This window comes from Phocoena phocoena, chromosome 8 (genome assembly GCF_963924675.1).
Source record: "Phocoena phocoena chromosome 8, mPhoPho1.1, whole genome shotgun sequence".
NCBI lineage: Eukaryota > Metazoa > Chordata > Mammalia > Artiodactyla > Phocoenidae > Phocoena > Phocoena phocoena.
Genome location: NC_089226.1, coordinates 60,033,964 through 60,050,303, shown reverse-complemented (window position 1 = coordinate 60,050,303; position 16,340 = coordinate 60,033,964). Strand labels below are relative to the sequence as shown.

The 16,340-nt window shown below is 45.1% G+C and overlaps 1 protein-coding gene across 2 annotated transcripts in view; it reads right to left on the bottom strand.

Moving 5' to 3' along the window:
- Positions 1-16,340, bottom strand: part of CLPB (ClpB family mitochondrial disaggregase) — a 146,202-nt gene that overhangs the window by 100,213 nt on the left and 29,649 nt on the right. The window contains exon 3 of one of the 2 annotated variants that reach the window (XM_065881658.1): positions 10,280-10,366. The exons of the other annotated variant lie outside the window; for it this stretch is intronic. Within the exon in view, the coding sequence (XP_065737730.1) occupies positions 10,280-10,366 (87 nt within the window). The remainder of the gene's footprint in view (positions 1-10,279; positions 10,367-16,340) is intronic. 2 annotated transcript variants of the gene reach the window in all.

Below are 16,340 nucleotides of genomic sequence, written 5' to 3'. Positions count from 1 at the left end.
AGGGACAGTGATATTTTCAGATGGTCATAACAGCTAGCTGGGATAAGAGGGACTCTGATTCAGAGGGACAAGGGTCAAAATCAGTAGAGGGCTCAGACCAGGTGAGATAATTTGGGCAAGGCTTAAGGAAGGCATGGCACGTTAAGCAGAGGGCCAAGGAATCGAGATTACCCATCACAGGATTTCCAGGACAATCCCAATTTCATATCCTTAGCCTAGTTCTAAATACACTTCCATATCTTTCAACCTGTGGTTCATAACACACAGTCGCCAAACTGATGGGGCAGTGTGGTCAAGCCCTGCTTATTAGGGATTCTTTCCACAGTATAGGCTAGACTAGGCTCTCTCTAGGCAAATGATCCACAAGAGCATGTTGAGGCTGGTACATCTCCTAGATGTACTATGCACTAGGCATTGCAGTAAGCAGTCTTACATGCATGTTAATCTTCGCAACCACCCTATGCTGAGGCAGATGCTATTATTGTTCCTACTTTGCAGATGAGGAAACAGCTGTTCAGAGGTAGAGCTAGGTTTTAAACTCAGGCCCTTTTTCCAGAGCTCTTGTTCCTCACCACTCTGCCACACACAACTAGACTGTGCTCCCCAAAGTAAGGACTGTGCCTGGCCATCTGTTCCCTTGCACATAGGCTGCAGTACGGGCCAGTAAATATTCATTGAATCAATTCACTTCTAAGGCCTTAACACTGCACTGCTGATGCACACATTGAGTTTTCAGTCAGCTCCTGGGCTTTACTTGCTAGTATTGCTAAAGTGGGTCTCCTTGGATTTTACAGTTGGTTTTTGGTTTTAACTGTAGACTGAAACACTTGTCCCTATTAATTTTTATCACCACAGATTTAACCATTGCTCTAGCCCACGGAGTTCTTATTTCACATCCCTGACTCTTTCACCTAACATATCAACTACCTCTAAGCTTCATTTAATCTGCCCATTTGGTTGGCATTTATCAATGGTCTCACTAGAATCAGTGATATGACTAGTGAATAGGACAGACCCCTGTGGCTCACCAGTACAGTCTGCTTTCCGGTCTGATATCCATTCACATATAAACAATGAACCAGATCATTCACCATTCATTAGTTTGACCAAACTATTTGCCACATCATATTTTATTAATGTGGAGATTATGAGAGACAGCCAAATACCTTGCTGCAACCCAGACACACCTACCATATTTACTGTATATTCCTGACCCACCAAGCTGGCACCCCTATTTATTTATTTATTTTTAACATCTTTATTGAGGTATAATTGCTTTACAATGGTGTGTTAGTTTCTGCTTTATAACAAAGTGAATCAGTTATACATATACATATGTTCCCATATCTCTTCCCTCTTGCGTCTCCCTCCCTCCCACCCTCCCTATCCCACCCCTCCAGGCAAGCTGATATCCCTGTGGCACCCCTATTTAAATAAGCACAGAGTGGGTCTGATGTCTTTAAAGAGGAGGTGCAGGAGTGGACCATACCACAGTCCCTAGAAATGGAACACCCTTCCCCAGGCTGCTGAACTGGATGAGCACTGGATGCTCTTTTCATCCCAACTGATCTTCTCCATGAAGACAGCACTGAACACAGAACCCCAGGATGGGATATAGCGCTGGAGAAGGGGGTGGGTACCCTGAGACTGTCAGTTTAGGCAAATGAGCTGACATCACTTTCCAGGGAGCAGTGTCTGGGTGGCCTGAGGTCAAGGCATGTGTCTGCCAAACTAGAAACGGGTGCATGCTGGGCTTGGAATATCATTACTACGAAACAGGATTATCTTGAGCAATGATTCTAAATGGGATTAGAAATGACTCTCTGTTACTCAGAGATAATCAACCACAGCAGCGGTGGGAGAGACATCAAGCTCGGCACACTTTTCTGGGGGCATGGTGCTGGCATTCCGGGCACCTGGCCAGCACGCTCACCCGCCCTTCCTTGCTGGGAAATACTGGGAACTGCTCTTCACTAGGCAGCTGTGGCCACCTGGGACGAGAGCAAGCTCCACATCAAAGTGCCCTGCTTTGGGGTCCCATGTTCTAGGCCCAGCTTCTTAGATGAAAAGGAGTGGAAAAAGAATCTCCAAAGCCCTACTGCTTCTGCATCACCCATCAGATACTGGCGAGAGGCAAGTAATACCCCCACCTCCATCAAAGATAGGCTTACCTGCAGGAAATTCACTAACTTCCTGAGGTCACCAATCAGCAGCAGCACTGGTAGTCATAATAATAATTAAGACACTATCACTACTACTATACTACTATTAACTACAGTAGCAAACTCTTATCAAGTGCTTACTATGTGGCAGGCATTATTCTAAACACTATACATATATTTACACATTTAAAGTAGCTCAGCTTATTATCTCCATTTTATGGCTGAGGAAACAATCACAGATAAGTGAAAGAACTTGCCAAGGTAGATGACTAGTAAGAGGAAGAGACAGCTTGGATGTGAATCCAGGTCGTCCAGCTCTAGAGCTCACAGCTCTACCACATGCTAGACAGTTACAGCCTGAGAGGACCACGGTCCGTGCTGGATAAGGCTTTCCTTTACCCTCACTGGTCTCCAGACCCTGCGAGTGCCCCCTACTAACTCTGGTACATCCCTACTTTCTTACTTTTATGAGCCTATGCTCACAATGGTGCTTATTCCAGAAATGCTGTCTTTCTGCTCTCCACCTCTACCAACCAAAATCCTGTCCGTCTTTCAAGGCCCACCTCATGTGAAAGGGCCTCCTTTCATGATTAACCCCTACCCCAGCACTCTAGGCTGGTCTTCTCTGGGTACTGACCACATTCTGCCTCAATCTGCCGTTAAAAGGAGGCTTGTTTTATCCCTTTTCTGAAAGTTTTCAAGACAAGGAGAGTAGTTTGTCGGTTTTTAGATTTCTCAAAAAATCATCCAGCACATAGTGGGTCATCAAGAAACCCTGCCTGAATTGACTTGACTCCTGGTCTTGGCACCCCTTGATTCACTGCATGGCTTTGCTCCCTGCATCTTCCCTACACAGGTAGTATAGTCCAGTGGAGAGAATAAGGGTTTGGGGTTCAGAGGGACCTGACTTCAAATCCTGGCTCCCCCTTTCACTTACTGGACAAACTTAGGCAACTCATTTTCCCTATCTGTAAAATAGGGATAATAATCCCCCTATTTTAGGGTTGCAGTGAGGATTAGAGCCAACATGGGAAGTATTCGACATGGGCCTGGCACACAGAAGACACCCAGTCAACCACAGCCATCATCACCACTATAGTCAGGAGATCAGATAGCACAAAGCCAGCCTCCTCCGGCCAAAGGAAGCAGCACTCTGCAGCAAGCAGCCAGGCTGAGAACAGGCTGGGGACCTTGGGAAGAGACTGTAGGCCTCCAAAGCAGGATAGACCTCCATGTTGTCAGGTCCCCTGGTACCTACATTAAAGCACAGGTACTGGGGTTCTCTACCTGCTCTGCCTCTGGCCAGCCAGCAAGGAAGAAGAGCCTCCCATGGAGGCTGCCCCAGTCCAGCTGCAAGAGAAGCATCAGCTCTTTGCTCTAAGAACACTTGTGGAGCTGTCGGCCACACAGAGAGGCCTGTAAAACCTCTCCTGCAGGTCAGCGATTTGGCTTGGGCTGCTGGGTTCTTAAAGATAGGATTTAATGCCCCCCCTCCCCTTAGTAAGGTGGAGGGAAAATAAGCAAATGCTAAAAATAAATGACTGCTATGAGAGGGAATTAAATGGTCTTCAGCCAAGGATGGCGGCATTTTAAAATTAACAAAGCCCAGGTACCACATCCAGGAAGGCCTTGGCAAATGCGTGTTATCCACTCATTAGCTCAGCTCCTCAGGGACCCCAGCCAAGCAGGGATGGCAGTGCCGGGAAGCAGTCCTTCCGATGCTGATGAAATGCACTCCGGGAGAAAAAGCAGAAGGAGGGAGGGAGACTCTTGTGGGGAATTTCAAACAGTTCTGCTGGAGCTTCCTTCTCTGCCTGGCAGTCTCACTTCTCTGAGGCAGGGGCTTTCAAGGCAACCAGCAAGCCCAAGTGGACTCAAATCTGAACCTCCCCCCACCACCCCACTGTTTCAGGATCTTTGGTTCCTGAAGCTCCACAATGGCCATGCTATTTAGGTGGTCCTCCCTGCGTGGCAGTCCAGGGACAAGGAAACCAAGAATGATGTGGGATGAGAGGCAAGCTCCCAGTCCTGAACCCTGCACCTTCTCCTAAAGAACCATATGACACTTTGTGAGCCCACTGTATATCACTCATAAGGTGAATTTATCACTATTCATCAGTAACTCTACTTCATGACATCATGAACCGTGTGAATCCACAAATCTTTATTCTCTACTAACAATCAGAATATATAGTACTCCAATGTAAGATACCATCAACTATAAGAATTCAAAACATTCCAGGTGACTATAAACAGTATGAATTCATTTTAACTCTACTAACAGGAATTCTCAGTACACCAAAGGTCACAATTAACAGTGAAAATATAGAGAGAGATGGTGTTGAAAACTTTTTAAGTCTGTTTATTGAAGTATCATTTACGCATAGTAAAATTCATCCTTTTAAGTTGTACAGTTTGATGAGTTCTATGACCACCACTATAATCAACACTTAGAGTATTTCCATCACCCCAAAAGTTCCATTGGGCCCTTCCTCCCACTCCTAAACCCTAGCAGCCACTAACCTGATTTCCGTCCCTATAGTACTGCCTTTTCCAGACTGTCATATAAATGGAATTATACAGCAGGTAGCTTTTCATGTCTGGCTTTAAGTTAGCATAAGGCTTTAAAGATGTGACCATGTTGTTACCTGTACAAGAAGTTTGTTCTTTTTTTACTGAGTAGTCCACTGTATGGATGTACCATAATTTGTCCATTCACCAGATGATGGACATTTGGGTGATTTCAAGTTTTTGGTGATTATGAATAAAGCTACTATAAATATTTGCATACAGGTCTTGTTGTAGATGTATGTTTTTATTTCTCATGGACAAATACCTAGGAGTTGGTATTGCTGGGCTGTACCAGCAATGATAAATGTATGTTTTACCTTTATAAGAAACTGCTGAAGTGTTTTCCAAAGTGGCTATACCATTATGAATTCCTATCAGCAGGGATGACAACTGTTCTGCATCCTTATCAGCACTTGGTATTGTCAGTTTAAAAAATGTTGGCCATTGGTATAGGTGTGTAGTGGTATCTCATTGTGATTTTAACTTGCATTCCCCTAAATGCTGAGTATCTTTCATGTGCTTATTTGCCATCAATCTCTTCTTTGGTGAAGTGTCTGCTCAAATCTTTTTTCTATTTTTTAAAAATTGGGCTATTGGGACTTTCCTGGTGGCGCAGTGGTTAAGAATCCACCTGCCAATGTAAGGGACATGGATTCGATCCTTGGTCTGGGAATATCCCACGTGCCGTGGAGCAACTAAGCCCGTGTGCCACAACTACTGAGCCTGCGCTCTAGAGTCTGTGAACCACAACTACTGAGCCCGCATGCCATAACTACTGAAGCCTACACACCTAGAGCCCATGCTCCACAACAAGAGAAGCCACCACAATGAGAAGCCCGCGCACCACAACAAAGAGTAGCCCCCACTCGCCGCAACTAGAGAGAAACCTGTGCGCAGCAACAAAGACCCAGTGCAGCCAAAAATAAATAAATAAATTTATTAAAAAAAAAATTGGGCTACCTTTTAATTACTGATTTGTAAGAGTTCTTTATATCTTCTGGATACTATTCTTTTATCAGACGTGTTCTGACAGCTTCTTTTTTGAGGAATTAGAATTAATACCATTTTTCTTCCAAACCACTATCCCCTGCATATACATGCTGATGAAGAAAACAGGACAGACTTAAAATTTCAATTTACAAATACCTTAGTGTCATTGGACAAAGGGTCAAGCAGTACTCAGTACCTGTTAAAACTCATGAGACTATTTTTACCTCCATGATGAGCGCCCAACCACCATTAAGCTTTAAAGAAAGCTACATCTGGAGAAATGGCTGTCCTATAAATAGCTTTTGCCCCCCAGGCTCTGCACCTCCCAAAGCCCTGTTCTGGTCCGCCAGGCTCTTGGAATGGTCAACAGTCGTCACACTCCATTGCTGGCCATTGTCCACTGGGAAAGGTAGGAGGCTCCCAATCCACCCCTCAGTGAAAGAGCAAACAGTGGGGCCTGTGGCTGCCTGGACATCAAAGTAGAGCAAACAGGCCCGGCAGGCCCTGCCTCTCCGCCTACACATCCTGCAAATGCCATCTGAAGGAGCATCCCTGAGGGGGTCATGACTTTCAGCTTGTCACAGCACACATCAAAGTTTGCACCACACACGAACTGGGTGCATGGGTTCGAATCAAGTTGCCCAAGAGCGGATACTCAGCCATTGTGTCCAGTTTTAATCCCGTGTTTTCCCAAGTAATTAAGCCTTCTTGCTTATGAACTTGTGACTAAGTAAAGCATCACTGAGAGGTTGTAACATCAAAGTGCCTTCCACCGTCTGTCCATGTTTAGTAAAATTGGATTTCTTTCCCTTCTTAAAGAAAAACTAATTGAATTTAGCTGAAGGCTGGGTATATTTGCACGAGCCAGTAGAGGCTGTGCTAAGTCACAGTGGTCATCCTGGGACCCTGTGGCTTAGCGTGTAGCTGGGCTGGGTCAGAGTGCAACACGGAATGAGGCACCCAGACTCAGGCTAAACAAGTGCCTGTGGCATGAGGCTTATGGAGGGCTCACTGTGGAGAAAGGGCCAGCCCCCGCCAACTACTCCTCAAGTCAACACTACCCCCAAGCTGTTACTAGGCTGGCAAAAGGATTGTCCTAGCAGAATGTTGGTAAATCTTTGGCAGGAGGGCTACTGAAGACAATGGCCATCACAATGCTCGAGTCCTTGATGTCAGCAGTCCAAGTAAGCTTCTTAAGGCAAAGGCTGTGATGCTTACTTAGTATCTGAATCCCCTTTAGCCTAGCATATCAGCACCTGACACAGTCTAGTTTTTAAAAAAGTCTGCTGGATGCATAACATGATAACATAAAGGTATGTCAGCACAAAGTTCCTCTCTCCTGAAGAACCAAAACCCTGTATCCCTTTTTTGCCCTGCTTGTCAGGAAACTTCAAATTAAATTCATACTCGATTCCACTAACTACCTGATTTACAGTGAGTACAGCCTGGTCCCATTTATGTAAAATTAGACACATAGATATAGATATAGATATAGTGATCAGTCTCTAGGTAGAGGGGATTCAGTTGACGGCTACTTTCTTCTCTATATTTTCTTTACAAAAACAATAAACCTATTTTTGGAAAAGAAAATCTCTAGTTCAATCCTGATAGAATTATCTTTCCTTTTACCAATATGATTTCTGATCTTGATCCAGTTTTAACTCTCCTGTGTACATTTATATTTGTATTTTGATTTAAGTCACCTTAAACCCTTTTTGTAAATAAAAGGAGGGAATAAATTATAAATAAGTTCCCATGCATATTTTTAACATTTTGTTCTATAACACTGTATTTTCTGTTCAAAATTAAACGAAATAGCACTCTCTTTACTATTCAAAATTAAATAAAATAATAAATACATATATAAATAAAGGTTCACAAGAATATAATCTCCTTAAGTATAGAGACTACTGTGTTCATATCCCCAAGGACTTAACACATTAAGCAGCCAGGCACTAAAGGCAGTTGAGGGTGAAATGACTGGGCTTCTCTCAGGATATCTCCTTTGAGCTTGTGGGCTGCCAACATTCTAAAGGAGGTGAAGGTTCTCTACTTTCAGCCTTGAATCATGGGGTGCTGTCCCTCTACTCGCCCTTGACCCAAACCCATTTCAAAGGTGGTGGCATTTCAGGCCTGGCCAGTATGATTCCAGAAGGGTTTGGTGATTGATGAGACGAGAATCAGCACACTTCTAATACAGAAAAACTTACTGGCAGATTGTGCTGGGATGGACACAATCCTTCAAGACCACTCCCATGGCACCTTACCAATGAGGCCTACCCACCCTGGCATTCCCTTTTACCAGATTCTACTTTTCCTTTTTTTCCATTAGCACTTCTTATCTTCTAATATATAGTTTACTTATGCATTGTATTTATTGTTTATTGTCTGTCCCTGCCTCTCTCTACCCAGGGACCACCACTTGTACAGAAATAAGCTCTTTGAGGATAGGGATATTTGTATGTCAAGAACAGTGCCTGGCAAACAGTAGGTGCCAAACAATTTTTGTGATATGAATAAATAAAGCCAACCTGAGAGTATGCTATTTTCTATAAAAATCTGTCCTCACTGGGTACCGGAAGGAAGAGGAGGGCACAAAATAGAAGCTTAAAACACCAATAATTAGTTCTAGGAACCAAGTACACACAAGCCAACACGCTCACTTTGCTCAATGAGCATCACTGATTTGCTAATGGCCCTGGATAAAGACAGAGCAATCAGTTAAACCAACAACTCATTAGATTCAGAGAGAAGTGTCCTCAAAGCACATCTACTAGCTATGTGCTCACTGATTGGCAGTACTCTTAAGTATAGTGTTAATTCCTATTCTGTCTCAATGCTGATAAAACCAAACATAGAAGGGCACATACCCCCTCCCTTTTCTCCACCACGGGTTACCTCTTGCAGATGGAGATACCTGCAAGCTGGGAAAGACTGGTGGGTGGGGGTGGAGGCAGGGGAGGGGGGTTATAAGTGGTAGAATAAGCACATGTGTGTTTGTGTGTAGAGGTCTAATGCGAGCAGCAGAGAATAACATCTCACCATTTGTAACCTGTAGCACATACATTATCTCATTTGATTCTCACAAGAATATAGTAAGAATCTATCTGCTCTGCGGTGAGATTCAGTCCCCTCACCCCCTCTGCTTTGATAATATCCTGTCCACACTGCTCTGATACCATTGATTACACTATACTCTGTTTCTCTACCTGCCTGTCTGTTCCACATTAGACCACGAGCTCCCAAGGCCTCTGATTCCCCAGTGATTAACATAGAGCCTGGTTCAGAGTAGATATCTACCAAATGTTTGTAGAAATAGTTGATTTCAGGTGAAGAAACAAGGTGTTCATAGAATTTTGAAATTCAACTAAGGGTCAGAGCCAGGACTGGATTCCAGGCTCTCAACTGTGGAACCTATTTACATTAATTTTTCTTTTAAAGACTATGTGATTAGAGCTAAAGAGGCAAATAAGGAGAAGGAGTGCTGAGATCAAGTTCACAACAGAGCAGCAGAGAAGAGAGAACTCTCTCAGTACAGCTAAGTCTCTCAGCCAGTCTGAGGCAGTGCCTCCCCGACATTATAAAATACCTGTTTGGTTGATTTCCACCACATTTATGACCCTTCCAAAGGTGGCCAGTACTGGCAGATAAAATCCTTAAAGATCTGCTTGAAGGGAAAATGAAAACTTCCACCTCCCACCATCAATGTCAGTGGCTGTTACTAAAGCACCCAGTCTGCCTTCTTTGAAAGCATCTCTTTTTGTTCTTTTTCAATCAATTCTTTTGCATAATCACAGCTAGAGACTGCGACGTAATGGCAGCAACCAGTCCAAGCCCTGGATCTGGCAGTGGGAGGCAGCAGTGAGGTACAGTAAAACACACAAACTCTGCAGGCAGTCAGACCAGGTTCTAAATTCTGTGTGACCTTAGACAAATCACTTTACCTCTTTGGGCTTCAGTTTTCTCAGCTGCAAAATGAAAAATAATAATATATATCTTGTGGGTGGTTGTAAGAAGTAGAGATAACTATACACAAAGTAGACTGTTTCAATCTTTACACAACAGCTGCATGCTGGGGGAATGGGGAAGCATATAGGAAAACAGCAGGGCCTCCAATGAGAGGGAAGGAACACCCCCACCTGCCCTAGTTTATACCAGAACTTCCAAAGGAACAGCCCAATGGAGCCCTTGCTGGGGACAGTGACTGCAGACTGCTCAACATGGATAATGATAACGTAATCATGATGATAACTTGCACATGTACACTTAACCACTTACAACAGGCTTTCAAACATTTTGTTGCTTCAATAAAGCAAATGACTCGCCTAAAGTCACAAAGTCAACGAAGGATGGAGCTGCGATCCAGAGTTACATCTTCCCTCTCCACAGCTCCTATACTTTCCATTGCACCAGGTGTAGACCAGTTCCTTAGGCTGAGTCCGTTTCCCTGCCTTTCAAGAAGACAGCAGGGGGACAGGCAAGGGTGGGAGAGGGTTCAGGATCGTGGTCTGCAGAGCTCTGGCAAAGGGAGCCCCATGTGGAAGGAGATCTCTCACCTGTCGTTTCGGTTGATGGCTGCCACCATGAGTGCTGTCCAGCCAAGTCTGTGCCTTGCATTGACATCAGCACCTTCTGACAACAGCCTAGAAAGAGACAGAAATATTTTCAGTGTATGGCTTATCATGGACATAAGAGTGGAAGAAATGAAAAATCAATAAACAGGGAGGCTAGATGAATTTGGAAATAGTTATAGGGCTTTGAGAACTAAATACCCATCCCAGCTCCTCTGGTCACTCTCCCTTGACTCCAGGCTTCTCCTACCTCTCTCCCTCTTCCCTTAAATGAGTTTGTCATCCTCCCAGCCTACTGAGGAAAGAATGTGCCTTCCCCCCTGTCCAGAATGCTCTCTTCCTGCCTCTCTGCCTATTCTAAACCTACTTTCATATAATGGGATACAACCCTGGCTTGAGGACTCTCTCCCAAGTAGGCTTTCCTGACTCATCCAGTCCACAGATCTCTCCTCCTTCCTTAGAATTCCCCCATGCTTAGCACCAAATGCCCAATGACACTTCTCATCTATGTAGCTCCCGGTTTATGGAAGAATCCCACTTCTCAAGTTTATCTGTATGGTCGCTGTCTGGAAATTGGAACTCTGAATGCAAGGGAAGATGGAAAGAATGTTAGAAATGCTAGATTAGGTTTCTAGAAAAGTCCATATGAGCCTATTTGACTCTATATGCCAGTGCCTAGTACACAGTAGGAGCTCAGTAGCTGTAAACACAAGTTTTTAAGTATACCACTAAAGGCCTGAATTCTGGGTCCCAGTAGCAGGGGGCCCTATAATGTGGGGGTGGATAGAGAGAAGGAGAATGAAGAGAACCAACTCTTACTGAGCACCTCCTACAAGCAGGAACTGCCCCAGAACTTTACATACATGCTCTCATTCACTCTTCACACAAGCTTAAGGAGCTGGTATTAATCTCCTTTTTTCATGGATGAGGTAATAAGCTCAGCGAGGGGAAATGACTCGCTGAAGGTCACAAAGCTAGTTAAGGGGCAGTACAGTGACTGGAACCCAAGTCAATAATGGCTCTGCAGCCTGAATCCTTCTCACCTCACCAACCTTCCTCTACACTGAACCTGACTCCACGTAACATGGAAGAGAAAAGACTAAATGGACTCCAGCAAATCAGCATGACATATGCTTGGTCCTGTGCTGAATCCTGGGATGGGGGTGTGGAGAAGACATGGGGTTTGCCCTAAGGAATTTAGTTGTGGAGGAAGGACTCAGGATAGCAGGAAACCAAAGGCTGTCGTGTATGGTTTCCCACCATAAGTGCTGTAGGAGGCCAGGAAACAGGGAGACCAAAAGTCAAGAGTGTTTCACCAACAAGGCAGGAGCTGCTTATGAGGAATGGGCATTAGGGGGAACTGGGAAGCTGTCTACTCTTCAGTGCGTTCTAGACGAAAGGGCACTGGCAGAGAGTCCAGAGGCTTGGGGTTGAGTCCTAGCACCATTCTTATGCCATAATCTGTAGTAAATGCCCCTCTGGACCAAGCCAAGTCTAACCTCTGTGCTGCTGAAGTAAGCAGGTGATAAAGGCTTGGGAGGATGAAGAGACACATCATGTACTCATTCGTTCACTCAGCCTGTGCTGATGCAGGGAATGAGACAGGCACTGTCAAAGCCTGAGGGGAAGACAGACCAGCAAGCACGTCACTACACATCAGACGAGTGCTAGGAAGGGGGCCTCAAGTTGCAAATGTACAACCAGGGAACCTAACCTAGCCTTAATGACCCAGAAGGCCTCTCAGAGGAAGTGATGATAGAGAGTTAGCCAGACAAAAGGGGGCAAGGGAGGGAAGGAGTGTTCCAGGCAGAGGTAAAGCCTCTCATCAGAGTAGAAGGCAGCATGGGGTATACGAGGCCCTGAAAGAGGTCTGGCACGACTCAGGCACAAAGTGCGAGGGGAAAGTGTTAAGAGAGGAGGTTGGGAAACCCTCTTCTCTCACCTCTAGTTTGAAAGGTTTCTTCTGGTCAAAGTCCTGGGCCTCTTCCTCTTACCACATACACTGTTAAGCATCCTTTATGCAGAAACAACTGTCCATAGCCAAAGTTGTTAAAGAGGCTAAGAACCCTGGGGATAATTTTCTGAGACAGAAATCTCTCTTCGCACAAAACCTTCCCTTGTTTAGCAGGCCAAGCAGTGCTGTGGAGAGCGCAAGTTTCTGAGAACTGAGAGACTGGAGTCTGATTTTAACTGTGATTCTGGTTGGATGGCTTCACTTCTCTGGCCCTCAGTCTATAAGACCAGAAAATCAGGAAGGGCTGATGAGAGGTGTCTGAGGGAAAAGACTTCAACTATGCCTTGAAGAATAGGAACAATTTACAGAAGAGGGAGGAAGTGCATGCCAGTCAAGACAAAAGACACAAGATACTATTCAGAAGCAGGGAAGGGATGAGAAAGTATACTCAGAGACCATCAGGTAGATCCATCTGTGTGACAGTTAGCAGCACAGAAACAGGCAGCTGCCAAGGTAGGCAGGGCCTACCACAGGGCCTCAAAAGCCAAGCTAGGAGGCCAAGGCAGTAGGCATAAATCTTTTTTAAGCCATGGACTCCTCTGAGGATAAATCATCAAAGCTGATGATTCTTTCCAGAAAAGTGCACAGGCACACACACACTCAAAAAAAAAAAAATCTTTCTTTACATACAATGCCCAGGGGTTCGTAGGTCCCCATGAAATCAATAGTGGACCCTAGGTTAAAAACCCAATCTAAAGGGTTGACAAATGCCTGGCATGTGTGTGCTATGGTCCTGCCCTCCTGTATCTCAGTCAGAAATCATGAATCTCTCTCAGCAGTTCTTTCCTATGGAGCCTTTGAAAGAGCCTCAGAATCTTTCTCAACACTGGTTCCAATCAGCTACCATCAATAAGAAGAAACCTATTTGCCATTCCTTGGACTCTCACCATAGGCAAGTGGGGTTGTCACTGAAGGTTTGGGGCAAAAGAACTTATAGAATTAACCTAATAGCTTAAGCAGGCTGAATTTGAAAGGAGACAGAATAGAAAATGGGGACAAGGAGACCAATTTGGGGGTTGCTGTAACACAGACCAAGGGAGATGAGCTAGGGCAGGGAAATGAGAAAGTGCGCATGAACAGAAGAAACGCAGTGCAGCCAGAATCCTTTATGCCTTTAGTGGGTCAGTGACCTGTGTTCCCCTGCCTGGGCCCTGAGAATTCTAGAAGCAGCACTCCTCTGGAGGCAATGCTGAAGAAAGAAGATTGAGATGCCTCCTCTTCCTGCCCCTTACGGCTGAGTGTAGTGTAATAAAAAGAAAAAGATGAATAAAAGCCTCTGGAGCAAGTCAGATGTGGATTCAAATTCTGGTTCAGCTAGATAATGCTAAGCAAATCAATTCTGAGTCTCAGTTTTCTCACCTATCAAATAGGGACAGTAATCTCTAATTTGCAGGGATCCAAGCCCAGTCCCTGGCACATAGCAAGTACTCAGTACAAAGTGGTTTTTGCCTGCCACGCTACCCTGTTTCCATCTCTTTGAAGGAACAAAGCGATCTGGCCTCAAGTTGGTAGTGGCAGGTTGGCAAGTACCCTGGGATTCTAACACAGGGTCACATGGGATGACCTGGGTAGTTCAGCCAGGCTGGCTTCACGCACTCCTTTGTTCATTTATTCAACAAACATGCACACACTCACTCTGTGCCCGGCCGCATATTGGCTACTGAGGAGGAGACAACTGAAGTTCTTGCTTTCCAGAACCTAAGCCAAGCAGGGTTTTCTTTTATTTTTTCTTTATATATATATATATATATATATATATATATATATATATATATATATATATATATATATATAAAATGCGCGTGTGTGTATTTATTACTTTTTTCCACAAATAATTGCATTTTAAATTTATTTATTTATTTATTTATGGCTGTGTTGGGTCTTCACTGCTGCGCGCAGGCTTTCTCTAGTTGCAGCGAGCAAGGGCTACTGTCGGTTGTGGTGCATGGGCTTCTCATTCAGTGGCTTCTCTTGTTTCAGAGCACGGGCTCTAGGTGTGTGGGCTCAGTAGTTGTGGCTTGTGGGCTCTAGAGCGCAGGCTCAGTAGTTGTGGCACACAGGCTTAGTTGCTCCGTGGCATGTGGGATCTTCCCGGACTAGGGATTGAACCCCTGTCCCCTGCATTGGCAGGTGGATTCTTAACCACTGCGCCACCAGGGAAGTCCATAATTGCATTTTAAGATATGTTCATACTGCTAATTCATACAATAATTCCACTTTTAAGTTGCTACTTAATGCTCTATGGCACATCCACCAGATTTTCCCTCTCTGCTCTCCCAGGGATACCCACCCAGCTAACCTCCATCTCTCAGCCACCAAAAGCAATGCTCAAAGAACATCCTCTTACATATACCCTTTTGGACCTGTGTGAGTATTTTCCCACGGCATGTACTCAGAGTGCAATCCCTGGGTTACAGGGTTTATATCACTTGATTTAACTAAATAGTGCCAGGGTCCTACAGGACAACTGCTCCATCTACCCTCCCACCAGCAGGACAGGGGTGTTCCTGTGTACCACGGACACTTGGCAGTAGCCAACTTCCTAATCACTGCAAGTTCAATAGGTGTAAAGGGATCTCACATTGTTGTTTTAATTTGCATGTCTCTGATTACCAATAATTTTAAGCTACTTATTATATGTACATTAGCATGTTGAGGTTTCCTTTTCTGTACATTGCAGGGTTTTCTTTTAAGAGGAGGAACTGCTGGGAGAGAAGGCTTCTCCAAACTTGCTATCCTTTCAATGAACAGTGTAGAAGGAGCACAGGGCAGAAGCAAGAGACCTGCATTCTAGTTCCAGTTCTGCCACCTCCTACTCTAACACCCCACAGAAGGTATATTATCTCTCTGAGATTTAGTCTCTTTATAGGTCCACTAGGGTTTTAAGAGGTGACACTGAAATCTGAAGGAAAGGGCTCTGCAAACCTGAAGGGATCATTCCTAGGAGGCAAATCTTAGTGTTTTTTAGTGAGACACCAGCTTTTAAGCCCTGCCCAGCACACTGGCTATAATTCTTTGCAGCTTCTTGGGGCTGAGGTGTAAAGGAGAAAGCAATGGCCCTGGAGTCCAAAGGCTGGAGTTCAGATTCTGGCTCTTGTTTCTTGTTTCTGGCTCTGTCACTTATTAGCTGTGACATGGGGGCTATTAATCCCTATTGTGCAAGGTAGTTGTAAGGATTAAAAGAGACACCACATGGCAGAATTCCAAAAGGAGTGGTGGCACCTAGTAAATCAAGGAAGGACCAGAACAAACAAAAACCTCAGTGACCCCAACTCCAAACAACTTCTCCTCTTTCAGAGCTGGGTGGGCCTCTCCCCCACTTCCCCTCTGTGTGCAGAGCAGTCCCAGAAGTTAGGATCTCACAAACCCAGGTCTCCTCCATTTCATTTTGTTGCTTTGCAAGTGAATGCCCAGCGGGCAGTCATTTCAAAGTCCTGGGCCAGCTGGGCGGGTGGATGCCTGCTGAGAGCAGCTGAAAGGGCCTCTGAGGCCTGAGAAAGCCACCCTTGCTCTCCCCTGTGATTTTCACCAACGGACAAAATGCGGCAAGTGAATTAATCTCTTTTAAAAAGAGCAATGCTTGTGACAGAGCATGGTGTCTCCGAAAAGGTTAGGATTCCATCATCCCTGAGATGATGAGTGAAAGGCTTAATGCAGGTTGCCACTCAGGGCAAAGCTGCCTGTAGCCAGGGGCTGAGAAGTGAGGGTGGGCACTGCAGGCCTTTCTGGGCTCACTCCAGACTTGTGGAAGCCCCTTCCCTAATGAACTAGGTCTCCTGCTTGGCAGGGCAGTGGTGGGTGACACTAAACCCAGGGTAGATGATGGAGAGGAGACCACACTAGCAGTCCAGAGTTGAATCCCAGCTCATGTACAACTCTCAGGCAGTAGAGAGGGGCAGGAAAATAAGCGAGAGAGACCTTGGTTCAAATGCAGGCTCTGGCACTTACTGGGTGGGTAGTCATGGACGAACCAGTGACTCAACTTCTCTCAATCTCGCTTGGTCTCCTCACCTGAATAACAGCTCCTGCTCT